The 25,212-nt window shown below is 46.0% G+C and overlaps 5 protein-coding genes across 5 annotated transcripts; 1 reads left to right on the plus strand and 4 right to left on the minus strand.

The window, feature by feature from the left end:
• Positions 1-18: 18 nt before the first annotated feature.
• Positions 19-728, minus strand: F5891DRAFT_1254366 (uncharacterized protein; the record flags this gene model as incomplete). The annotated part of the gene is made up of 2 exons (XM_041369953.1): positions 19-359; positions 416-728. The coding sequence occupies 2 exons, from the start codon at positions 726-728 to the stop codon at positions 19-21; spliced, it is 654 nt and encodes a 217-aa protein (XP_041220520.1).
• Positions 729-3,532: 2,804 nt separating this feature from the next.
• F5891DRAFT_1130746 (uncharacterized protein) lies at positions 3,533-6,900 on the minus strand (the record flags this gene model as incomplete). Its single annotated transcript, XM_041364568.1, has 11 exons — positions 3,533-4,146; positions 4,766-4,837; positions 5,021-5,240; positions 5,276-5,372; positions 5,423-5,448; positions 5,473-5,598; positions 5,652-5,781; positions 5,835-6,063; positions 6,151-6,352; positions 6,401-6,701; positions 6,848-6,900. The coding sequence occupies 11 exons, from the start codon at positions 6,898-6,900 to the stop codon at positions 3,533-3,535; spliced, it is 2,070 nt and encodes a 689-aa protein (XP_041220521.1).
• Positions 6,901-8,312: 1,412 nt separating this feature from the next.
• F5891DRAFT_984643 (uncharacterized protein) lies at positions 8,313-10,880 on the plus strand (the record flags this gene model as incomplete). The annotated part of the gene is made up of 6 exons (XM_041377482.1): positions 8,313-8,821; positions 9,104-9,233; positions 9,289-9,678; positions 9,733-10,068; positions 10,160-10,474; positions 10,530-10,880. The coding sequence occupies 6 exons, from the start codon at positions 8,313-8,315 to the stop codon at positions 10,878-10,880; spliced, it is 2,031 nt and encodes a 676-aa protein (XP_041220522.1).
• Positions 10,881-14,071: 3,191 nt separating this feature from the next.
• Positions 14,072-14,449, minus strand: F5891DRAFT_960765 (uncharacterized protein; the record flags this gene model as incomplete). Its single annotated transcript, XM_041375768.1, is given in 2 exon segments — positions 14,072-14,240; positions 14,256-14,449. The coding sequence occupies 2 exon segments, from the start codon at positions 14,447-14,449 to the stop codon at positions 14,072-14,074; spliced, it is 363 nt and encodes a 120-aa protein (XP_041220523.1).
• An 8,181-nt stretch (positions 14,450-22,630) lies between these two features.
• Positions 22,631-25,029, minus strand: F5891DRAFT_1166006 (MT-A70-domain-containing protein; the record flags this gene model as incomplete). The annotated part of the gene is made up of 4 exons (XM_041365413.1): positions 22,631-23,915; positions 24,048-24,159; positions 24,217-24,562; positions 24,611-25,029. The coding sequence occupies 4 exons, from the start codon at positions 25,027-25,029 to the stop codon at positions 23,053-23,055; spliced, it is 1,740 nt and encodes a 579-aa protein (XP_041220524.1). The 3' UTR covers positions 22,631-23,052.
• Positions 25,030-25,212: the final 183 nt, after the last annotated feature.

A 25,212-nucleotide genomic window follows, 5' to 3' on the forward strand; every position in this document is an offset into this window, starting at 1 on the left:
AGTCGGCACGTGATTTTTTCAGTTCAAGCTAACTCGTCGAAAACAGGTGTTATTAACTATTCTTGATGAAAAAACTTCTGTGCGCTGGGCAATTTCACTTCCAGACCCATTCGCCATCAGCATCGTCGGCGTCATCAATGCAAGCCACCATTTGCTCTTCTTACCTTTCGACACACTCCCTTGGGGTGGATCATCAGCGAGAATTTTTGTGAGTTCCGGCACGTCTAAGTCAATGTCTTCCTCGGCATCGAAAGTGGAATCACCAGGCATTTTTTCAATTTTGTCATTGAGCCAGGTATGAGTATCTTCATCAAGTATCTCCTCGTGTTCATCACCGTTTTCAATAATCAACGAACTTCCTGTGACGCAAAGCTTTCGGTAAAGTGATTTTTCAACCATCAATCTATGGCTTGACGAAGCGCCACAGGTGCTCCCGAACCTCCTGGATCACCATACAATACCTTTCTCTCACTCTGGTTGACTACGATGGCCACCCAGTGGTTGCCATTGATAAGACAAAGTGTACTGATGCTATCCTTTAACCCGCCTGTGAGATCAGATCCCAAACGTGGCAGTTCTCCGCAGTCCTTTGAGTTGGGATAATCAATGTTGTCACGCAAGCCGTAAACAGACTGAATTTTGGTAGCTGTGTAGCACAGAACAATGTCATGACGGGAGGAGAGGTACGAGTTGGTAGAGATGGGTTGCCGGATGATGTCGAGCATCATGTTGACTGTGGTATCACTAAGCCAGACATGTGAGGCAAGCTGCGACAGCTTGAAACAGGAGCCATGTCACGAAAGCCAAGCACATTGCCTTCCAAGGGGAGCTTTGCCAGTCAAAGGCAAAAATCAGCTGCTGCAGAACTCGGAATAAGGCCATCATGAACTGTTTTGGATGGAACTGAGGTATCGAGAACTGAACCACTCATAGCCGTCAAATCTGTAAGGAGGTCTGCGATACAAGCAAAAAGTTAGATCAGTAGAATTTTGATTGACATATCTATTATCCCAATCACTCCAGTCGTCCAACACTCTGAAAACATATTAGTATGATTCAGGTGCAACCCAATGGCTGGAATGACACAAATATGTCAGTATGAGATTCTACGAGCCTTTATCCACCCAACACGAGGCAAATCAGGACAAATTTGATATAACAGCATGCCTAGGATGCCATGGTAGGACATGGTACATTATTTACAGTTCTTGACCGGTGTCCCTCCAGCATTGAATTATTTACAGTTAATAACCTGGTGTCATAACCCAATAATGAATTAACGCTGGGCAGAGACTAGGACTCAAACAACAGAATAATCACACAGAGGAGGTAGGCAGCAGGTACGTCTTGGTATTGCTCACTTGGAGATACAAGAGGTTTGAACTAAAGAACTATTGACTACGATGAGCTACCTATATACACATATTGAAACTGAGATCGAAACTGAGTATGAACTAACTAACCAATCAGAATAATTAAAGGTATTGTACGATTCTATATATAACTATGATGTCATAACATGTGTCGCAGCTGCAGTAAGATTCTGGAACATTCCAAGAGTGTCGCGTGGTGCACCATAATTAGATTCGGCATTGTCTGATAAGTCACGTGACTCTGGTAATTCTACAATAGACGCAATAATAGGAACTTCTTCAACAGTAAACATATTCTTAGGAACAGGTGCTGTGACTGGGCGCTTAAAAGATTTAGAATTAAGGAATGAATAATGATTCGTATTTGGAACTCGTGACACCCGGTTAATAACTCAGTTAATTAACCGCTGTTAAAAATTATTGAATTTTTCACCGCACCCTACTCTGGCTCTTTGCTTATTCTGTGTCATATCCCATATATTCACGCTTCTCTTCCGGACTTCGGACCCTGAGATCCGATCCGGTCCGATGTATAGATCCGCTTCCGATCCGATGTAGAGACTTGTGTGTCTCATGGTCTGATATGACAGCTTTACACTAGGAAGTACATAGCATGAACTTGTAGTGTCACTCTGTGCACTACCCGCAGCTATCTATATGAGGCGCAGCTTTCCCGCGCAATGCGCGCCATGCGCGCACCATTCCCGCGCTTCACGATGTATGCGTGCGCGTGTTCCCGCGCTTGCGCGCCCTATAGCGCCAGCCATTCAGATGCATCCATCCACTGTCCACCAAGCTCCCTAGTACATATATTTCCATTTCCTTTATTAGCATAGTTCCACCTTTATTTTTATCATAGTTTCTCACTCATATATATTTTTACATACCTACTCGGTAGCGCTTCGGCTCCGCAAAAAAAAAAAAAAACCTTACTTTTACCTCCCAATTACTAGTTATCACTTACTTACTACTTAGCAGAATATAGTAGAAGTCTATTTGTCTATACTTTGCATCTCCCTTCTCTTTTCTTGCATTATATTATCACTTGAGTCTAGTCTTTATCATTTTCCGCATACGCGCACGCGCTTTCCTGCGCTTCGCGCTAATACACGCGCGTGTTCCTGCGCCTTGCGCGCACCTGCGCTTTCTCGCGCTTCGCTGAAGCGCGTACCTCTAGATCTTGGCTGCACTCGCTTCCCCTTTAGGGTCGAATGCACTTGTCTCCTCAAGTAACGCAGGCTAGGCAACGCACGACCTTCAACTATTATAGATACAGCTAGGAGCATTATTTGTTCCTCTCTGTATTGTTGTTTCTACACCGATTTACGATAAGCTTTCTAATTCATTTCCTGTTCATATAACGTTAAACACAGCCTATTCGGTATTTCCTCTTCCCGGTGTTTTGGTTATACTTATTACCGGTATGATTACTGATCCATTAACCTATGTCTCATTTCCGACTCGCGTTTGATAACCTTTGCACATGCTTCGTACATAGCCTCGGACCTTTGCTTACTGATACTTCTGTTATCCTCATAGTATATAAACTCGTGTATATGTCCTGTAGTACCTCAGTTCGAATATCATCTTAGTTTGTCCTCTTTCTGTCCTCCGGACTTGAGTCCTTCTTACTCTTGTCACCCTCCGAGACTTCGGATAGATTCCGATAGTCTATATCCTCGGCTCTACCTTCGGGTAGTCTTACTCTGTTAGTTTCTAGTTCGGATACGTCCGGATTAGTCTTATATACGTTTCCGATATCCGGAAGACATCCAGATATACTACGAGACCCGTCCGGACCTTCGGACACGTTATCGTTAGTACTTTGAAATAAGGGACAGTACTTGGGAAAGGGGCACAGCGTACGAGCTGAGGCCAAAGTCCTTCGGATCCGATCCTACGAGAGTACGACCTTAACATTCTGCCAGGCTACATCAGTAAAACCTCGTAATCATTTTCCATCATTATGTCACTTTTTTCACCTTGGCACGAGTGCTAAGGTGCGAAAATCAATCTAAGGAGTGATAAGACATTTTGTTGATTTTTCTCCAAGGCGGTTAAGAGAGTTTAATGTGCAAAGGAGAAATAATACATGTTCAGAGAGATAATAGTAGTATACATTCAAAGTGTGTACAATAGCTATAGTAAATAAAGTATTGTCAAAATGCAATCTCAAATGCATGGTGGTCAGCATACTTATTCATGTAGTAAGTTCGAAATGTGTCATATGAGTCATGGCATTTGAATCCCTGAGGCAAAAACTCCATGCCATACACCGGAATGAGATGCGCAGCATGATAGATAGCATTGACGTGAATGACAGCGTGCTTGGATGCGCCACCTGTGGGACTAACGATCCACATTCCCATATCTTCGTCTGCAGTGTCACCAACCTTGTCAAACCAGTGTATCACGGCGCAGGGATATGTATTACCCCGATACTTGAATGAAAAAAAAGTGCGAACTCGAGCAACCTTGAGGCCTCGCATGCCAGGTAAATCGGAGTCTGTGTTTACAAAAACACAGTCGTAGCGTGAGTGCTCATTGCACCAGGATGGAGAAGAGTGGATGTGCTCAGTGCGCATGCCACCGCTACCGCTCAAATCACTGGGCGCATAGAAGCGTGACGAGGCTGAATTAAAAACCAATATTTTGTTGAGATAGCGAGGACATTCCGCGAGAGGTACATCACATGGGTCGCAGTGATCATCAGGGTGTAATTGTTGGAATAAAAACTGTGCAAGGAGGTCGGGAAGGCGAGGTATACTGAGTTCTTCAGTGAGTGCAGGGACAGTTTAAGCACACTTTTTCCACTCTGTACAGTATGTTAGAATATTGAAAAATGAAGATAAATGAAAAATTACGGGGGTTTTTGCCAGCTGCACGAAGGCTTGTAAAATGGTTGGTCCATCATCGATTTCGAGGTCCCCATCAATACTAATCCGCAAAGGTGCAGCTGGTGCAGGTGCAGGTGTTGTTGCTGTTGCTGGTGTTGCTGTTGCTGGTGTCGCAAATTTCCTAAAGTGGTTGCAATGAGGTATTCTTGAAACGAATTTGCAAGGAATCTTGCTATATTTCAATATATTGCAATAATATGGCAACCAAATTGCACCGTGCCAGTACCATTGCAAGGCCTGTTGCAATCTGTTGCAATGCCATTTTAACTACATTTCTATGGCAATTTTAAGTACAACTCTATTATTTAAACCCATTTCAAAGGCCATTTTGCCTTTGAACCTTGAAATGCCTTACAAGGCGTTGAAATCCAAATTAGGAATTTCTGACAGGTGTTGCTGTTGCGGGTGTTGTTGCTGTTGCTGGTATTGTTCCAGGAACTATTATGTACATTAGTGTTTGGGACATCTTGTACTAGTATAAACCGAATGACTTACCTAAGGCATTCATAGCTGCTGAGAGGCAGGTGCCAGCTGACATCCCTTGACGTGTGAATTCAACTTGTGCTGCTGAAATTTTGTCGAGCCGTTGATTGATCAATAGCATTTGACCGAGCGTGCAAAAACAGCTCGATCATCTCCAAGGTTCTTTGACCGCTTTGATGTGCTTATTCTCAGTAATCAATGAGCAGAGGCCATTGGGTGCAGCAAAAAGTCGTATATTTTGTATGTAATGCTTGAGCGAATGTTGACAAGGCAGCGAGAAGGTAGGAATAGTACCCGATGTCTTGAAGATTTCGTGGTAATGATGAAACCGTGAGAGTGCATCTTCAATCTCAACTAGAACATGCTCTGTGATGATATTGTGGCGAACGAGGTAGCAAAATTCTAGGAGTGCACGGAAGGCGCACACGATATCAGTAGGTACATGACCCTCAATTGCGGGCAAATAGACCTGTTGAATTAGTAAGTTCTATGGTGAGGTGAGACTCAAAATGCGTGAATTACCTTCATCAGGGCCTTAGAGTCATCTCCCGTCCATTGCTTGAAGCCACGTCCCTGAAGGAATCGTCGCAAGCCTGAAAATGGGGCCACAGCGGCAATCCTAATATACAGTGAGTGATCATATGTAATATAAACACTAGATAAGCTTACCTGCGATCAATATCATCTAAAATTTGCTCTGCGTGTCATTTTGGATGAACGTGTCTGAGGTATTTTTCGACCCATTCCACAAGGTGGTCCTTGAAGGCACCTTTGATGAGCTGATGGAGGATGTCGGGTGAGATCATTTGGTATATATCGGCTCGGGGGAAGTTGTTTGTAAATGGCTGTTGAAATAATTAGTATTGATGACCTGTGAAGAGCATACCGATTGACATACCACAAGTTCTGGAACTATCCCTGCTTCATTCCACAAGTTACCCAAGGGACCTTCTTCAATAAGTGCCTCTACATAGTCATGGCAACGACACAACGAGTCTTGATCAAGATTGGCATGAGGTGCCATACATCTGTAGAGGTATTAGTTACAAGGTAAAAAACATATGAAATGATAGATACGTACTTAGGACACTGACCACAAACAATACACGTCAATAGTACTTGCTCCTCGTAGTCTGCGATGTAAGGTCCTAGCCCATATACAACTTGCCGGTAGTGACCATCTCCAAAATGTGCGACTTCGGGTGTTGTCATGCCTGGCTTAAGCGAACTGAGAATCTTTGAGAGTGACGAGGGAAATAATTGTTGACGAAAATTTCGGAAGGTTGGCTCATCCGCATGTTCTTTTGTAGCTGTGCATGCAGGTGTGAGTGCAGAGTGGATGAATGTGTTGTGACCATAAATTAGCATACACTAGAAGAGTTCACACTGTGACGTACTTTTTGGCATAGTGAGAAACCCAATAATCGCTAGTCCATCATGATGGGCTCGTCGAACGTTGTTGCAAATATTCCCGATTGACGCATAAAGCGGGTAATATTCATTATTCCCCATACCGACTGAAACAGTTGTTTTGTCACTACCGAGGATTATAGGGACGAACGTCGAGCTGAGCGTGTTTGGATCTTTAGCAATTTCGTCCTAGACACAGATTTAGCAGCCATTATCGAAGGAAAGTCAAGTACTTACTGCCTGGTCCCAGGCCCAGTTGCCTGACATGAAATCCTTCCACTGACACTGATCGTTCTCCATAGAGTATTCTCGATATGGGCAGTAGTCAAATTCATTAGCGTATGCTGAGTTGGCAAGCATGTTGCGTGTCACCTCACGTGGGTCACGGAACCATACATCGTACTTATCATCCATCCAGGGCTTGGGATTTTTGGGTCTCTCACCATCATAGGCCACCATGAAACATTGCCATTTCACGTCTCCAAAGGGTGAACTATCAATGACCGCGTAGAGATCACGGTGATCTGCAAATGGTGGCCTGTCATTGTGCTTTGCGAGGGTAGATGCCCATAAGTCCAACAGTCGGTTGATCTGACCAGCCGACATCTGATTTTGCATGTACAGAAACTCTGCCATTTCAAATTCCACACGGCTATGAAAGGGTGTCCAGTCGTCCGAGGCTACATTCTCAGGAGGAGGAGGAGGAGCGCCAGGAAGGAGATATATACCATCTGCATCACATGGTTTGCCTACCATCGTGTGAAAAATAAGATAAAACCAGCCAGCAAATGAACATACCATCGAGACCCATGTGGTAGTTCCTATACAGATGATTGCCAGGCCCAAAAAACTCTGTGTGGATGTTTGGCTGAGGGGACAGTTGGTGTGGGGGATCGCCCATGTCAATATCATAGTCAGTGCATCCTTCATCAACATCCATTTCAAAATTGAGTTCTGGGGAGCGACTGGCCTGAGGCACTACTGGTGGAACAGGGTGTGCAGCAAGACAATGTTTCATTCGGCCAGCAACAGTTTTGAACCATCGTGGGCAACTTCCGCACGGAAGCTGAAGTGCGCTGAAGTCTCATCGATGGACTTGAGTACGAGGAATATTATCAGGCATTGCAGTAACTAAGGTTCAAATAAGTCTATGTACTTCATTAAAATAATAATTTATGCGCCTTCTTGTTGGTAGGATGGCCAATTTCAGTTGACGAACCAATTAATTGTCTGGTCATTGACTATTGTCAATAGGATGGCCAATACTATCTCTGGGGACTGCGCACCTGTCTGGTTGGCAGGATGGCCAATTTTCAGTTGACAAAGCGATTGATTGTCTGGTCGTTGCAATTTCTGTTGACGAACTGATTAATTGTCTGGTCGTTGACCCACGGATGCGCCTGACAAAGGGATCCACACACCTTCCAGTTGACGAACCGATTGATTGTCTGGTCATTCCAATTTCGGTTGATGAAGCGGTTAATTGTCTGGTCATTGCAACTAAAGTTGACGAACTGATTAATCGTCTGGTTGTTGACCCACGGATGCGCCTGATGAAGCGATTGATTGTCTGGTCGTAGGGATCCACATGTAGGATGGCCAATACTATTGGAGATCTGTGCACCTGTCTGGTTAGTAGGATGTCCAGTACCATCTCTGGGGACTGCGCACCTGTCTTATTGGTAGGATGGCCAATACTATCTCTGGCACGACTGTTTGTCGGCAGGATGGCCAATACTATCTCTGGGGATCTGTGCGCCTGTCTGGTTAGAAGGATAGCCAGTACTATCTCTCAGGATTCACGTACCTTCTTGTCTGTAGGGCCACTAAGACTGGCTCCAGGGATCCACGTGCCTTCTCATTGACGTTTGGTCTGTAGTATCAGGTGAATATAAGAGAAAATGAGTGACAAAAAAACTGACTTAGAATAACGAACAATTTTCAGGTGCGCACTCAGTTGTAACGAGGTGAAGATGGTCTGACACTGCTGGAATGGGCGTTTGTTTGGTTAAGTGATTTAAAGTTAGTATGAGAACTTACAAATTTGCACCGAGCGCTTCAAAGTTCAACTCCAACCACCCGATTCCTTACACCCTTCTCCACCCTCCTGTGTGCTGCAGTACCTGTTAAAATTAGCTACTTGTCAGTTATGACTGATATCAATGAACTGCGTCGCACCCGCCCACAAAATGCGAATAAACACCCAGGCTTACCCAACCTGGAAGGGCAAAGTCAGCGACGTTCTCAAGCTAAGAAGAAGAACACCAAACTCCCCCAGAAAACCCATGAAGCTCAAGAACTGGCCGTGGTTGAGGGTTTGCAGCAGCTGTCTGCCATGCAGGAAGAGATGAAGAAGGTGGAGGTGCAAAGCATGACGAAGAAGCCAAAGGCAGTAAGGCCCTGCGCTCGCCCTGTCAAGAAAAAGTCAGAGCCTGCTGCTCAAGCAGATAAGGCACTCCTGGGAGTAGGAACTGATACCGTGGCCAGTGAGCGCATGTCGCAAATGCTGCGTGATACTGACCCAGGCGAGGATGTTGAGGCTCGGTCTCAAGAAAATCAGAAGGACAATGGAATCAAGACAAAGAAGAAGACTGAGAAGGACACGGCTCTTGCAGCTCAGTCAGGGGCACGTGTTGAAGACAAGAAAGGAAAGTTGATGTGCATCCAGACTTCTTTTCCAACCATGATGTTGATGCTTACCGAATCAACGCTTCTTTTCCTTAATTTGACCTCAAATTTCAGGACCAAGTCCAAGTTTTCGTTAGGGAGGCGCATCCAGGGTTGGGTTAAAGATGTTTCACCAGACCAGTCTGACATCATATCAAGCGCTCCCAAGCCGCCTCATATGGCAGTCACGGGACTGACTTTAGTGCACTAGCCATCAACTACCATCTTCTTATCTGGCTCCCACCCTACGTCCACAACAATTGTGACCACCAGCTCCGGCCAGCACAAAATCCCACCTCAGGTTGTCGCTAATTCTTCTCAAGCTCTCGTTGGTGGCTTTGGCGATGAGCTTTTTGATTCAGAGGATCGCTTGGGCATCCTTCCAAAGCCATCCACGCTTAAGGTGTGTGGCAGTTTAATATATCATTCAATTCTAATGCAGTAAGTGGACACTACAGATTATAGATGTGCCTACTGAGCTGACCGCGGACAGGTCACTTCCAACGGAGGGCTTGAAGGATGACACAAAGGATTCGGATGATGCATCAACCGATGCAGACAATGATGCACCAACTGATGCGGACAACGATGCAACAATGGATGTCAAGGAGGATATGGCCGATAAGTCTCAGGATAGCGGTGACAGCCTGAGCAGTTTCATATTCCGTCGCTCAAATAACAGGACGCACAACGCTGTGGACACCAAACACCATGTCCCAGTCTTCAAGGATTCCTCAGACGAGGATGACGATATTGAGGTTCTCAACATGGATCATAGTATGATGAAGCCTACAGGCTTCGTCGAAACAACCAAGACAGCGAAGAAGGCTGTACGTTTGACGTCTTCCGTAAGTTCCTTTTTTATTTATTAACAATGGCTACTACTTATATTCTTGCGACAGACTTCTGTTGGCGTCTCCAAGTCATCCACTACAATGCAGCCACCTGCAAAGAAGGTCAAAATCGAAGACGGGGCCGATGATACTATACCAAAATCAACACTTACAGCGCCGCCTGGCTACTGGATTGAGAAGCGGTACAAGTCCTGTTCAGCTTATCGAAACTGTGATCTTCCCCCTCAATGCCAGGATCAACGATGGCCTAAGCACTTCCTCCCGACTGTTTATTTGTGGGCCAGCAGTCAAAATGACCTCTGGCAGATATCAGATAATTCTCTCATCGACGCGCTCCAATGCATCATGGATGTTGTGTATGATGATTCAGATCTCCAGTACAAGGTAAACACTCAAGGTTCTGTCTTTGGTGTCATAGGTCCCATGTTTTTTCTTGCATCACTATTACTAACTGACTGATCACAATTTGAATCAGGCCACGCAGCGTCTAGCAGAGTGGCGCAGTAATTTCGGTTCAACAGGACTTGCTATAATGATCGATTTCTATGCCCGGAACAAGGACACTGACGCGAAAGAGCTTGGCCAAGCGCTTATGGAAGACTTCGCTTTTCTTTTCGAGGACATGGACAACATCGACACAATGCAAGCATTCCTGTCCCCATTCATGTTACAACTCTTCACTACCGCTCATCTTCATAGCATTATCGGGTATGCTGAAGTCACTGCGCTCAAAACGGATGTATTGGCTTCCATTGGCATGGCTGGCGTTCTCGGCATTTGTGCAGCTTCGGTAAGTACCGGAGACATATGAGAAACATGACTGATAGCTGTACTTTTTTTGACAGCTTGAATGCGCCATTAAGTGCCTCAGTGATGGTGCCATCAACATTGATTCGGATGCTCTCAATATGCATCCTGCACAAAGGAAGCACAAGCTGTGGACACCGATGACCTTCAATAAGGCCACTGGCAATCACAGTACTACCGAACATGCGTTCTCTATCAATAACTGGGGGTCTGTGACTACCTCCTATGTGACTGGTGTCAAGAAAAAGGGAGAAAGCTTTCTGAGGGAGACAACATCGATGGCCCGGAAACTGCTCAAGAAATCAGGCAATGCTGCCCTTCGGAAGTACATTAGTCTCAATGATGAGGATGAGGAGGAGAACATTGACCGGCGCTGCATGTTGTGGTAATGAACCATTGCTTTATTTTATTTTTTTGTCAATGAACTAACATCATTCCATATAGATTCAAGTTGCAGTTTCACACTGCCTGCTGCGCGTTTTTTAATGTTGACTCATAACTCCGTGCTGTATCCATCTCCTCGTACCATCACATTTTGCCTGTTCCGCCATCTGTCTTCATTACTCGCCTTTAATTCCCCTTTTCTTCATTTACATGTATTTCTCATTTCGCCCTTTCCTACTGTTTTTACTGCTTTGTCGCCATTTGCATGCATTGTTTGCTCTATTTACACCACTTTTTCGTACTTTACCATTGGACAATGTGATGCCCTTTGCTCTATTATCACCACTGTCAATGCCTGATAAGTGACTTTTCAAGAGTGTCAAAGTAGAATTAAGAGGGCGAGTGGCCTTTTTTTCAATTTTTTCCGTCGTGTCTTCATGTTGTGTGAACAGCTCCTCAAATCTGATCAAAGCAGGAAAAATGAGAGTTCCGAGTGAAAAATGATGGAAAATGATTACGAGGTTTTACTGATGTAGTACGACGATTCACAGTAGTGGGTTGCCATTTGCTTGAAGTTCTGGTTGTTTCTGCAGGGCATCGTTCACAGGCGAGTTCATAAAGAGGTTGGGAACAAAATCAAATCCCTGCCAGTGGAACATGACAGTTTCCATCATTTACACTAGTATCTGTCCGGAGTCGTCTGCGTCTTTGATACAATCGGGGCCGCATGGTCCATGTCAGAGATATCAGAGCTAGTAAGATTTGTATTCATGAATGTCTCTGGTGTACCAATCAGCAGATCGAGTAGAGCCTCTGTGGCAGGCAAACACTGAAATTTGCCATTATAACCTTGTGGGTATGAGAAGGCAGCGGGTACTTCTCAATCGTCAGTGTTACTTGCTACTGATTAGAAGATTGGACTTGGAATTCAATGTCACCTTCCTGGGTTATTCAAGAACATAGGGTGAATTGTACAAGTACCAGAAGCAGGTGTGGGGTATATGGTAGGAATCCTTGCCACTATGCCCTTACACCAGCTTCTGGTACTACTTAGGATCGTGAACAACATGTCAAGTCATCGTTTTATCCAGACATCAGATCTTCAAAGAGGAGTTTGTGAATTTTCACAAAATATACGAAGAGGGAGAAGAGAATCAGAAGTGGGAGCACACAAGAATCTGAACAATCATTATGTTTGATAAAGCTCCTTGTACCACAATTATTGGACGATGCACGATTTTTGGCCACAGTGAAGGGTATTGAGATGAAGGTAGGCAGCGATAATGTCCATTGTGGTCTTTTTTCGAGCAAGTACAGTGGATAGCAAGCAGTGCGTGTTGCATGTTGGTCTAGTGTGAGTGGGGGTTGGTCAGAGACATGGGAGATGATTTCAAGATAAGTGCACGATCAAGAATGACAGTGAAATTCAAAAACTAACCACAAAGTTGCAATATACAAACTCATTGGACAGAAGACAGGTGTTCTGCTCAAGAAACCTTGATCACTTGCGAAACTGTGCTACCCACATCCGCTGGTGGGTGTAGAAAGTGACATGTGCAACAGAGAAAGACTTGGAAATGAAACAAAGGAGAGGGTAATGGATGAGATTATATTGACCGCATGTGTAGAACTGGTCCCTGGAGTTTGAGGAGAACATGGGAATTAGTAAGGTTAGTGGTCAAACAAAGCGCCGCCCGGTGCCATGCTGATCATGCCGATGATGTCATATTTCTCCCGGTGTAGATGAGGAATCTTGACTATACGTGAAAACACTTAAAACAAAAGGGTGCTCAACAGCAAGACCGGGATACGAGACAACGACTTGACCCAAAGGACAACCACTGAGAGAAGTTCCTCGAAATAAAAGTGGAGGGAAACTCTATGAGCTAGGCGGGCGCTAACAGGCGCGAGAAGATAACGCGCACTTAAAAGGCGTGCGTACGCGAGGCAAAGGCGCACAAGATGCGCGCATGAGCGGGAGGTTTGAGAATGCGCGCGCAGTGAAGCGAAGGCGCGCCTTGAGTGTTAAAGGAAAGGTCCTATTGAGGAGTGAATGCACAGATGGATGATTGACAGGAGAATAAGATCTGATATCAAGTGAGGAGGTGATCTATACACTTTCCAGTACACAAAGATAAGGGGAAAGTAAGTACCAGAACCAAAGGAAACCCTTCTGTATTTAAGAATGGAGATTGCGCTAAGCGGCGCGCTTCCGAGCGCACTCCCGAACCGAGTAACCATATCAACTCTAATTATAACTAAGTTTAAATAGACTTTCTATATGTAGCGCGGACGTCGGACCGAAGATTTTATTAGTTCAATGGACAAGATAGGAATAACGCACCAGTGAATCAGTAAGGACATGGGACGAATGGACGGACGATAGCGCGAAGACCTAGGAGAAGGCGCACGAAGCGTGCATAGCGCGTGTGCAGGTAAGGCGCACGCGAGTGCGCGCGAGACTGGTCCTTAGGATTAGAGCTGTAGCATATAGGAATGTATGGGTAAAGGCCGGATATTCGGCATTGAGACGCGCGAGTCTCTACACCGGTTATCATGATGATCTGATGCCTAACATGAAATATGTTTATCCTCCATGCGGTTTGTCAACTCTGGACTGTACAGCATGAAAGTAGCCGGTGCTTCTAACTGAATTTGTTATAGCGCTCGAGATCCGAGACCCGATGATGATTGATCTTGCCGAGACTCTAGTGTCTACAGTGGTCTGAGGCACTACCCCCCCATTCCTATTCATCATGTACGAGCACTTACCGTGTTGTAGTGTCGCTAGGTAACTTTGGTTGGCTGGTGCCTATCAATGATTTGGATGTCAGCTCTCTCAAGATTTTACGGCAGAAATGTGTTCACATTTCCGATCGATAAGTTGATTGTCAAGCCTTCCAAAGACGATTCTGACAACCAACTTATCGGAAAAGCTCAGCAGGACTGGTGATGATGTCATGAATCGTTCATCTCACCTTGCTTGCTTGGTGTGTACATTCAAGGAGTGTGTATTATAACCAACAAATGGCATCAGATGAATACAAAGAACATCAGCAAAACCCTCCTGGGCTAAATTTCATGTAATCTTGAAAGTTCGTATAATTTTTCCTAATTACTCGTGTTTAGAGACAAAGTTTATAACAATGTAGTGGCAATATGAAATTTTTTCACAACAGAAGAGAATTAGTAAGGATTATCTGAATATTGAAAAAGTATGTCTATCAATGTATGAGTTGACCCAAAATGTGTTACAGTCCTCAAGAACAGTCTCACTCGTCCATTCTCGCAGAGCCGAGTCTCCAAACTTCGGTATAAGGTGGATACTGCGCACGATATCACCCACTGGCACGATACTAGCCACTCTGTCACTACCTCACACCAATCTTGACAGTTTATAAAGTCCATTGTTTCGGTCCAGAGCAGGTGGGAAGGGAGTGAACCATTCGATATATGCGAGGTGAGGAGGAATGTTGACAGTGGGTGGAAAGAGCAATTGTAAAGACTTTGGGGGCAAGGAGAATATAACTCGAACTTGACCCACACTGAAACCTAACGAGTCAGTGAGCAGCATAACAATCAGACGGCCGGCACCGAATCACGCACCTTTGAGATCATTTGTAACCGAGTCTTCGCAATAGCTAGAAGACGATAATGTGGGATGCAAATATCACAAAATGTCAAGAATTACTTGAATATACAAGAAGTATATCTATCTAAATACGAATTCAATCAAAAATTGTTACAATCATTCAGAACAGTGGGACGCCCCACCCAATCCCAGCAGCCACCAGTGCTTAGCGCACACACCCGGCGCACGTCAGCGAATGCTGACGTGGCTCGAACATGTGCGGAGGACACTGGAGAGCACCAGAAGAGTGGAAAGAGGTCCGAGGCAGGAAGCACGAGATGGAGGGTAGGATGTAGTGTAGGGCGTGAGTGGTGGTCATAGTAGCACGCTGCAAGGTTAAAGATAGTAGTAAACAAGAAAAAAAAACATGCGCACCTACTACTGACTAGAACAAGTGGCGAACAACTGAGTAAAATTTCGTTGAAGTTCATCATTTGCACATATTTGTTTCGCTCATGTGACTGTTTGTTGATATCGAACCATTTGTGTGTATTTGTTTGGCTCGCATGACTTTGGTTTGGAAACTTTTTGAACTTCCGACGTCAATCCCTCATGCCTTAATGTTCAACATCGTCAGCCTCAATCATCAAGCTGATAGGTATGTGTAAGGATACTATGTCCTCTGCACTCCGACCGAACTTATAACTAATGCAAATGCAGTCCACATGTCTCAATGATGCGAAGACCTCTACTCTTCGTATCCGAGACACGCAGATACATTCCTTCATATTTTTATGATTCCTCTTGTACTTAGAAACACCTTATCTTATGTTATGTGACAGGCGTCACCTCGTGTAGAACACAAGCCTTCTCGTCGCGCTCACCCTTCTTCCAAAGTCCCTTTCATCGGATTTCCCTTTGTTTCTCAGCATATCGTACCATATTTTGAGCCACTTGGCTATCCCTTTCACACTTGTATGTATATATACTCTTCAAATATCCATGTATTCAGTGTGCAATCCAGAGCCTTCACCACAAAATGTCGCAAGTCCCAGAAACGTCTCCGCTAAATACATTCCATCACACTATCTTCTCGACACATCAAAACTCAAAACCTCTTATATCAAAACTCCATCGTTCGTGGAACCCCTTCACACTAGCTATTATAAAGCCTTACATATGTCTTAGGTTTTTTAAAAAGTTCTATCTAACATTTGCAACTACAAAATAGGTATCAAGTTCATATCAACTTTGCTTGGATCCGTTTGAAGTGAGTGTGTTGGTCCTTGTTCCAGCCAGAGCCATGCTGATCCAAGTTGTTGTCTGCCATTCGCAGGTAGTGAGTGCGTCGATCATTGTTCGAGCAACCACCCAACTGCCATGCTGATCCAACTCGTTGTCTGCCAGTTTGCAGTGGGTGAGTGTGTTGATTCTCCTTCAAGCTCGAACCATGCTGATCGTTGTTGTTGTCTGCCATTCGCAGCATGTTGATCCTCCTTCCAGGGGTCACTGTATGTCCTTTCTATAAATCCACTCGTGCGTCTTACTAATGTAGCTTTATTAGCTTATACTCATCCACACATTCACACCTGTATGTGCTTGTCCGCACTCATTCTTGCTGCAACAGGTACAGCTTTGCTTTATCTAAGCCAGGGATTAGGTATTTGCAGTCAATTGTAGCTATACAGTAATTACTTTTGTGTCTATATTCTACAAGTGTCCTATGTTGGTCATTACTAGCTGTGTTGCTACTTTACATACCATTTTCTAAATAAAAAAACTAATTCTTTTGTGTAATATTGTCTGATGGTGTTTAGATTTGTGAATGATACTCTTCTAAGTTTGAATGGATGGTCTCTCAAATGCACGACAAATTTGTCAAATAACTAATGATTGTAACCAATTCTGTCAAAGTTATTTGGGGTAACATAATCCATATGATCCTTCTAACCAGACATTTTTTTGAGAAATTATGAGAAATTAGCGAATAATTTTTGATAATCATGTATATTTAGCCCAGGAGGGTTTTGCCGATGAATATGTGTACTTGGTGATACATGAATGATTGTGACAGCAAACAAAAATAGTCAGCTGCAGTAGCAGGAGTGAAATTTGATTACATTTCATAGTCATCCTCTTTCTCATCCTCCTCTTCTTTGGCAGGCTTTGTGACCATGTCTAATTGAGAAGTGGAGTTCATGAAGCCTTGATCAAGACTCCAGGAGCTCTGCTTCTGCGTCGGACTAGTTGGGTATTGTCGACCGTTCACACGTACCGCACGTGTGAACGGGCGACAGCTGTGAGTGCCTCTACAAGAATCACGTCTCATATACCCTAATCACCACAAAATTAATGATGAGATGCGTCAATCATAATAGTTGGGATACGGAGTTCTCTTTGTTCCAAGTCCTTCGTATCTGTAAATCTATTTAGTAGTGCTTGAGGAAGAGATGAGGAAGCAGAGCCCATTGAGAGCCCAGATCCGTGATGCTGATCGAGGATTCCTTGGTACAGGATGGGTGGAGCATACGCGTGTGGGTTCGTGCCTCACGGAATAGATCATCGATTCCGTGAGGTGCGAACCCCCACGATGATACAGGGCGTGCGCAGATGGGTCTTGTAGGGGATCAGCAGCATTTAAGTAGCGGTGAACATGAGTGGCGTGCAAGAAATCGCCCTTTGTCCCACCTGATGCACAACTCTAGCACCGCATCAAATCATCAGATCGCTATGACAATAACAATAATATATAGCGATCACAATAGTGTGCATGCTATTGTGCCATAGACAATAGAAAGAGTATCCGTAATTGGTAATGATTGACAGCAAACAATAAAACAATCAGTAGCGGTGAAATTTGGTCATGCATCCTTAAATCTCATTAGCCTCCCAAAAATCAGAGTCGTCCTCTTCCTCGTCCTCTTCTTCTTCGAGTTGAGAGACATTTACAGAAGTCGTGAAACTGGGTGTTCCACTCTGCGCGTTTTGAGACATTGGCGGGGCAAACCTAGGGTACGGGCAAGCATATGCAAACACCATGGTAGGTGCTGCCACAGGTGCGGGAGAAGCAGAGCTCCCGGAGTCTTGACTAGCTGACGGCGGGGCGACCACAGCTGTGGCCCGTTCACACGTGCCGTTGTCCAGATGCCTTTTGTATGAATCACTTCTCGTATAACTAATCACCACAACATTAATAATGAGATGCGTCAATCATAAGAGTTAGGATACGCACGATTTGGAACAAACAGAACATTTAATTCTCTTTAGTTTGGAGCCTTGGTGTTTGATGGATATCGTGTGCCTACGATAGCCGTGGAGTCCAATTTCCCCGCCGTCTATCGAGCAAACAAATTTCCCTGTGGGTTGACCGTATTCATCAACTACGGGTTTCTGTCCCAAGGTTTGAGAGTGCGACCTCAATGAGATGAGAGAAAAAAAACTCACGAACAGCGGATCGCTGTATATCTTGTGTAAGCTTGTTGTTGATTTTTTGGCCTTGCAGCGTCGACGGACTTGACAGCTTGGTGCTTGAGGCAGAGACGAGGAAGCAGAGCCCATTGAGAGCTCAGGCCCGTGATGCTGGTCGAAGATTCCTTGGTGGGGGATAGGTAGAGCGTACGCGTAAGGGTTCGCCACTCCCGGAATAGATGGGAAGTGTTGATGATATAGGGTGCGCGCTGGTGGGGGAGCAGCGACATTTGGCGGTAGGTATTGGCCAATCTGAGTGGCGCGCGAGACATCAACTGCAGGGGGGTAATGACCATTTTGTCCCGCTTGGAACGCGTGGTGCGCAACTCCAGCACCCGCATCAGTCGAAGGTACGACAGGCGTGTATTGGGGCGCGGGACCACGCGTCCAATGAGGCGGCACACCGTACGGGTGGTAGGTGGCGTAGCCTGGATAGGGAATGTATGCGGGCTCGAGCCCGGGTAATCGACCCATATGCATGCTACTGCTTCCTATGTGTCGTGTTGCTTCGGAAGAATCCGAACTGTGTGGTGAGGAGGCAGGGGGGGTGGATTGGGTCATCTGGAGGTGACAAGTAGATATGGTTAGAAAGCACAAGCGTTGAAGCTGGGGAGAGCCGTACCTGGGCTCCCATATAGTGATTTGAGATGTTAAGGTTGTCTGTATGCGTCCGTGGTGATAGAAAGTCCAGTAGATGAGGGACAGAGGGTGAAGGCCACCGTTGTATATGCTCATCCACCGCTGGTATTCTCGAGGTTTGCTTCCACTGGGAACTTCCTTTCGGGGAAGATTGTCTTTGGGGCGCCATTATTCACTAAACGGACGGTGGTTGTTTCCTTCGACGCGTCAGTTTTTCTTCCACACTTGAGTTGTTCAGTCTTGTTTCAAGTGCACGATGATAAAAAAAAGAAGTGCGCCGTTGATGAACCGTGGAATGTTTGTGTTCCCCTGAGGTCAACAATCTGATTGGGGCATCGTAACTTATGTTTCTGGCTCCGCGAAATAGTTGAACAATCGTAAGTCCATGGCCGATTCGCATGAGTGACAAGACTCATCAGGTCTCCACGAGTCATGTCGGTGCTCTGGGAGAAACAGTCTGGTGAACTGGTCAACAACAGTCACCAAGAACGAACCCACGCGAGGTGCAATAGGCGATGCAAAATCCAATGTACACCTCTCGCATCGCGTTCTAAACCCGTGATTTTAGAGACAGCCAGCATCCAACTCGAGGATACTCAGGCTCAAGAGCGAAGCTTCACGCGAAAGATCACCATAACTGCATTTCCTTGCGCGTACTCACAATTTTATTTGGTTTCCTTTATCACATCGTAACATGCCGTCGTAGATTCTGGCCCAATCTGACCAAGCTAAAGAACCGACCAAAATTTTATTTTCCTATCTTCAAATCTACACAGTCGAGTTGAAGGAAATCGCCGCCTTGCAACATTAGTCGATTGACGTAAAGGTGTGTCTTTGCGACCCAACTGAGAGCCTACAACCGATCGCTTTTTAGTGTTTGTACGAAGAGCAAGACAACATAAATCACAAGTCCTGGCCCCGAAGGACGGGTGGTACGGATACCATGAACGGTAAAGGAGCAAAAATTCACTCACCCATGACATCGACTCAAGGGAGCACCAAACACCGCCTTCACCATTGAACAGTCATCTCTGGCATTGCCTTGAACCGCTACGGCTCACGAACACAGCACAGAAGCGACATACGCATGTCCTGGTGCGGCCTGAATCCAGAAGTCTGGATCGGATGGAGCGACAGCATGTGCATGAAATAAAGGTGAAACTGCGTTATTGCTGGGCAGAGAGTCATACTTGAGAACATAGGGGTATCTTTGACAGTGCAACGTACGACCAGTGCATTGGTATAGACTTTTGAAGTGCGGCCGAACGTCGACCAGGTAATATTTCCAGTCATGATCATTCATGGTTTCAATACTGATGTTTCAACCACGGTAAAGATCGATTGTCATTTTGTTGTCATATGACCTTCCTATTTTCCTGCCAGTACGCCTTACAGCTTGCGGTGCGTGTCAAAGATCCTCTGCGTCATTTTTGATGAGCCTACTCTGAGGCCGCACTCGCACCAACTTTGCAATGGTTTCGGATATCACGGCAGAGGTGCAGACACGCATTTGAATGAATTTTAGACGGTCGTCGACTTGGTGCAGCAAAATGCGCTGTGCGTGCATGAAGAGAAGGAATATTGTTGGTTGACCTCCGAGTCGGTCCTCGGATTCTAAGCGTCAGCATCCGAATCCCGATAGCTATTGTTGTACTGTTGTTTAATTGTCGACTCTCACGTTTGCATACTACAGCCTACAGCACACTACTTGGCTTGATCTACGAGAATGCGACTAAACGTGAAGCTGGTTGAATCTAGCGAGCTTGAAAATGAGGTCAAACGAACTCTTCGTCATTTCAGTGCAAGATTGCGACCTTCAACTTCCAGCTCATGGATTATGATTCTACCGTGGACTCTTCTTGAAGACAAGTTTCATGCTCTGAATTTCCCCTTCTTTGGAACTCACGTTGCGCCGTGGCATGCGAGAAACCACGCGGGTGGATGCCGCTCCAAGGTCAGATCATATTCTGTGGATTGTTCTAGAGCAAGTTACCGTCATCCTCAGCTAGTAAGGACATATCGTGCAAAGATCCAAAGATGTGGATTTCGCATCAAGTGCTGGTGACTCATCACCGGAGCATTATAACCTCCTTTGTCCCGCTCAAGCCAGGTCCCATATAACTTCGTGAACCTTGGCTCATGCATTTCTCTTAGATCCATCCAAGTCAAAAATAACTCCCTGAATTAGTGTCAACATCTGTATGAAGTTGAAAATCGAACGGTAAGACCGGGCTTACGAACGCGGCAGCCTGATAACATCCGAACCGGTAGTCACCAAACACAGGTGCGTTTATTCTGCGCTCCTGTCGAATTCCGTGAAGGCGATAAGCCACTCTTACTTACCAAAATGGACCGATGATCTCCCATGAATCTAACACATGTAGCGCTGACCGAAGTCAATCATATTCGTGGATGAAACAAATTTTAGCATAGGGCCGTACGTCCTATGATCGGACCCAGGGTCTATTTCAATACTACCCTGGATGGGAAGGTTCAAGGTACGTCTGCATCAAATTCCTTGTCGTTAACCGATGAAAATGGACAGATGCACATAGAATTGGCGAGCTGACAGCGGCTGTCGTGAGCGTGCTAGGACGTGCCGCCACCCTTGACAAACGGAGATCTGAGTGCCTCGAGATATGTTTGTAAATAGCGAGGGCGCAGAACTATGAGGTATCATTTGAGCCCTACGCACACCGTAGATGCGTCCAAGTACCAATATCGTCGTTGTCTCACTCATTTCTTCTTTCGAGAGAAAACCGAGTCTTACCACAACACGCTCAGTTACTTGGCAGACACAACTGGCCATTCTGGTTTTGCTGTCTTTGTTCGGACGCATGACACTCGTGGATTTGGTAACACCAAAAACTTCTTTGGACGGGTGCACAATCACAGCATTTGTAGAACCATCACTTTGTATCATGATGGGACCCATCTTGCAACAGACAGCCGACAGCTCATTTCCGTCTTTCGGAGACAGGGCGAACCAAAGGAACTGATCATACTAGTGCTCAGAGAAACTTTGCGCTATTTTTGTTGCTGAAATTGTTCACGAAAACACTCACCCTGGAAATCGGAGAGAGGTTGGAGAGATGATATTGCGAGGCCGTAATTTGTAAGATACTGGTAAATGCTCTGGCGATGTATTCCAGTTGCACGAAAGACACGACACCAACGACATTATTTGACATACTAATATGGCCCAGAGGCAGATCAGGCATAGCTGCTCCTTCTTACAATCACTTCTTCACCAGGTCAGAGTCGACCCTCGCTACCCGAGTCTCGGACATGTGCAGCGAGGCAATGTGTTGAGAATGTGGCACGAATTTACAGGTATACCAGAGGAAATATCGATCGGACAAGTCGCGGCAAATCAAATCGTAACAGACTATCGTCCACCAGGCCCGTCCATCGGCAGCGCTTCAACTATTCAATCGTCTTATATTGGAGACGAACAGCTGAAACTCGGGTACCTCTTATCGCGGAGGTAAAGCGGTACAAACGCGTTATCCTATATTCTTATTCGACGCAATCCCTCGCTGACTTTTCTAGTACCCAAAGTTGACGCCTAGAACATCCCCCACTGCGAGCTACCTCAACCCTTGACTATAGTGGTGCATTCGCACGAACTCGGATCAAAGCAACTGCAAAAGGTTAAGAGTTGTTCGTGGGGAGTCCCTCTTCAAAATACCACGGTGCACGTATCGTCCACATCCCCCAACCTCCTTTGGGTAACCATTGAGATCACGGAACACTCGATTACTAGTCGATCATAACAGGTGAAGTATACGGTCTCGACTAGTCATGGGTTATTCATAATCGTCTATAAAGCGTCAGATTGTTTTTTGGGCTATTCTTTCCGCAGAAAATACTAGCACTGCCTCTCACCTGGCAGCAGTTTACAGCGTGGTATAACACGCGGTCGGTCTGCTTTGAAGGACTCAACAATTTCCATTACTTTGCCCTTGTTACAGGGGTATTCATCCACTAGTGATGTTTTCGCACCTTTGGTCGCCTTGTCACATTTGTATCAATGCCCGCACGGATCAACAGCCTGTCACGATTGTGAATGAACCACACGCAGCGCTACACTATCAGCTTCTGCATTCCATCGGCCTGCCAATCTTCCGCGCATCGCGGACTTCATTGTCCACATGCTCAGATGTTCTATCCTCTCTGGGCTGTAGGGTGTGCAGTGGCGTCGCCACTGGTGTCTATTGTTATGATACGCCTCATACGTAGGATTCGTGAAGTCAATTTCCAACACGAGTGCTAAGGTAGTCGTACTGGCTCATACCTAAACCCATTGCGCATGCCATAATGATATACTGCATGATATGCTATTTGCTCTCAATGAGATTGCATAGATGAATACGTGAACTACATTAGATAGAGGCTACCGCGGATACAAGATATAATACAGTATATGATACAGTATGTATGGATGCGTCCAGTGAGCGACCTGCCATAACTCCACACTGCACGTACAAGATTGAGCCTCACTGGAACCCGTCGTACCCCTGACCCCATTGGCCATGCATCCCCATACCGCCCATACCGCCCATACCCATCCTCGTGTTTCCCATACCTATACCCATTCCCGGACCTCCTACACCCATTCCTGTATTCCCCATACCCATACCACCACCCATGCCCATACCAGCCATCATTCCATCCTCCCAGATTCGATCACCATCCCCTACCCATTGGAATGCGGCGCCAGGCATGTCTCCCATTCCCAACACTCCCATGTTCCCCATCCCCATCATTCCCATGTTTCCCATACCTAAGCCCATCATATTCCCGATGCCCATACCCATATCCATCGGCATCCCCATCCCCATCATTGGAGACACCATCATTGGATTTTGGGAAGGCGGACGCCGGGCATGTTGAATATTCATGTTGGGGTCGGAGTTCATGTTTCCCGCATTCATCCCCATCCCGGTACTTCCTACGCCTACACCTACGCCACCGCTGATAGCAACCCCAACTCCACCACTTACACCTGAATTGCCAGAACGCATAGGAGATTTGGGGCGGAGAGTATCAATTTCCTGTGAATTTGGCACAACACACTTCCCCCCTGCGAGCGAAGCCAGGTGTCGAGTCGCTTCCTCCCACGAATCCTTGTTCCATGGGTGCACGACATCACCTTCTGTAGTCCGCGTATGCTCCCCAACCTTAGCCCCATCGCTTGCAGTCAGCACTGTGACCCACCCGCGGCGGAGGGACGAGCGTGCCCGCCCAAAAAGTTCAAGACGGCGTGTGCCGAGACAGAAATTTTCTATGAGAGTATACATTTCGGGTGGTTTGCGCATCGGATCGGCGGTATCACCTTCCCAGATGATGACGTCGGTATCTGCAAACTAAATTAGTGTCCAATTTTCCAGAGGGTATGAGTTTGTACGTCAGACATGATGCACGGTTCCAAAGCATGATGAACGAGCATGGACAACAAAATGATAAGGACCCAAATAGAAAACAAGCTCACCAACGTTGCAGTGAACAAACCAGCTGTCAGTCGAGCGACGTACTGTGCCGCGGATACCCATGAGGCAATGCTGTTTTGTGCGGGTCAGAAGAGAAGTAGTAGGTGGGTCTGTCTATGTAAATAGCGTCAGTTTACAGATAGATGAGTAGAGGGTAACCATGACACGCACCCCTGGGCCACGATTGGTGGTGTTGTTGGTTTTCACCCATACAACATCCTCGCACCTGCGGTAGCCCCACTTAGCAAGGACCTCACGACCACGCTCGAGACCTTCTCCTGCGCCACTACCTACCCACATGAATACAAACGAAGGGTCGGCAGCAAGGGAAGGCACAGGAAGAGCTTGAAGATCGTCCCAGCCAAAAGATGAGGAGAATGGGGGGTCTAGGAGGATGACATCGAATTTTTGGTGATGTAATGAAGAGAGGTGAGAAAAGGGAAGGAAAAATGGAGGTGTAGCATGCGCATCGACGGATTCCTTTTTCAGACCGAGCAAGCGCTGCTGCTTTGGGTATCTGTAATTGACATGAGATCAGATCCGGAGCAGCAAGTAGCGGACGCACTCCTCGAAACGGCGGGAAGGCTCCGCACCGAGAACCCGATTCTGCGGCCACTCACCACTGTCGACGTACCGCTGCGAGTAGTCGTTGCGGATCGTTTCTTCTTCTGGGACATAATTTGCGTAGCGGGCGACTCTCGCACGTTTTGCAGGATGGAGATCTTGGCGTTGTGGGCGGGTACGAGGAGCGAGTTGGGGCGATGACGGTGGGGAATGCACTGGTGATGGTTCAGGAGAATCAATTAATGGGAAATTTGCCAGATCGTTGGGCGCAGTTGCAAGAGCACGAAGCTGACGTCGATGCGCCCGCTGTGAATTGCGTATGTATGTGAGTAGCTTCCGATGGGATGTGAGCAAGTTGTTTGCAGAGTCCAGTACATCTGTTGTGCTCGCTACTGCCGATATGGAGCCAATATCTGTCATGACTGTCGACCTAGTGAGTATTTGGAATATGGTGGTTGGTGCAACTTGGGGTGTGTCCGAGACTTTCAAGCCGTGGTGACTTTCCTCTTTTGGTAATATGTGATTTGGATCGCAATAATCTTTTCTGCAGTTCCATACTCCTCCATTTGCTTTCTCTACCTACACTTCGAAAGTCGGACAACT

The sequence above is a fragment of the Suillus fuscotomentosus genome (assembly GCF_016647785.1).
Source record: "Suillus fuscotomentosus strain FC203 chromosome Unknown F5891scaffold_73, whole genome shotgun sequence".
NCBI classification, from domain to species: Eukaryota; Fungi; Basidiomycota; class Agaricomycetes; order Boletales; family Suillaceae; genus Suillus; species Suillus fuscotomentosus.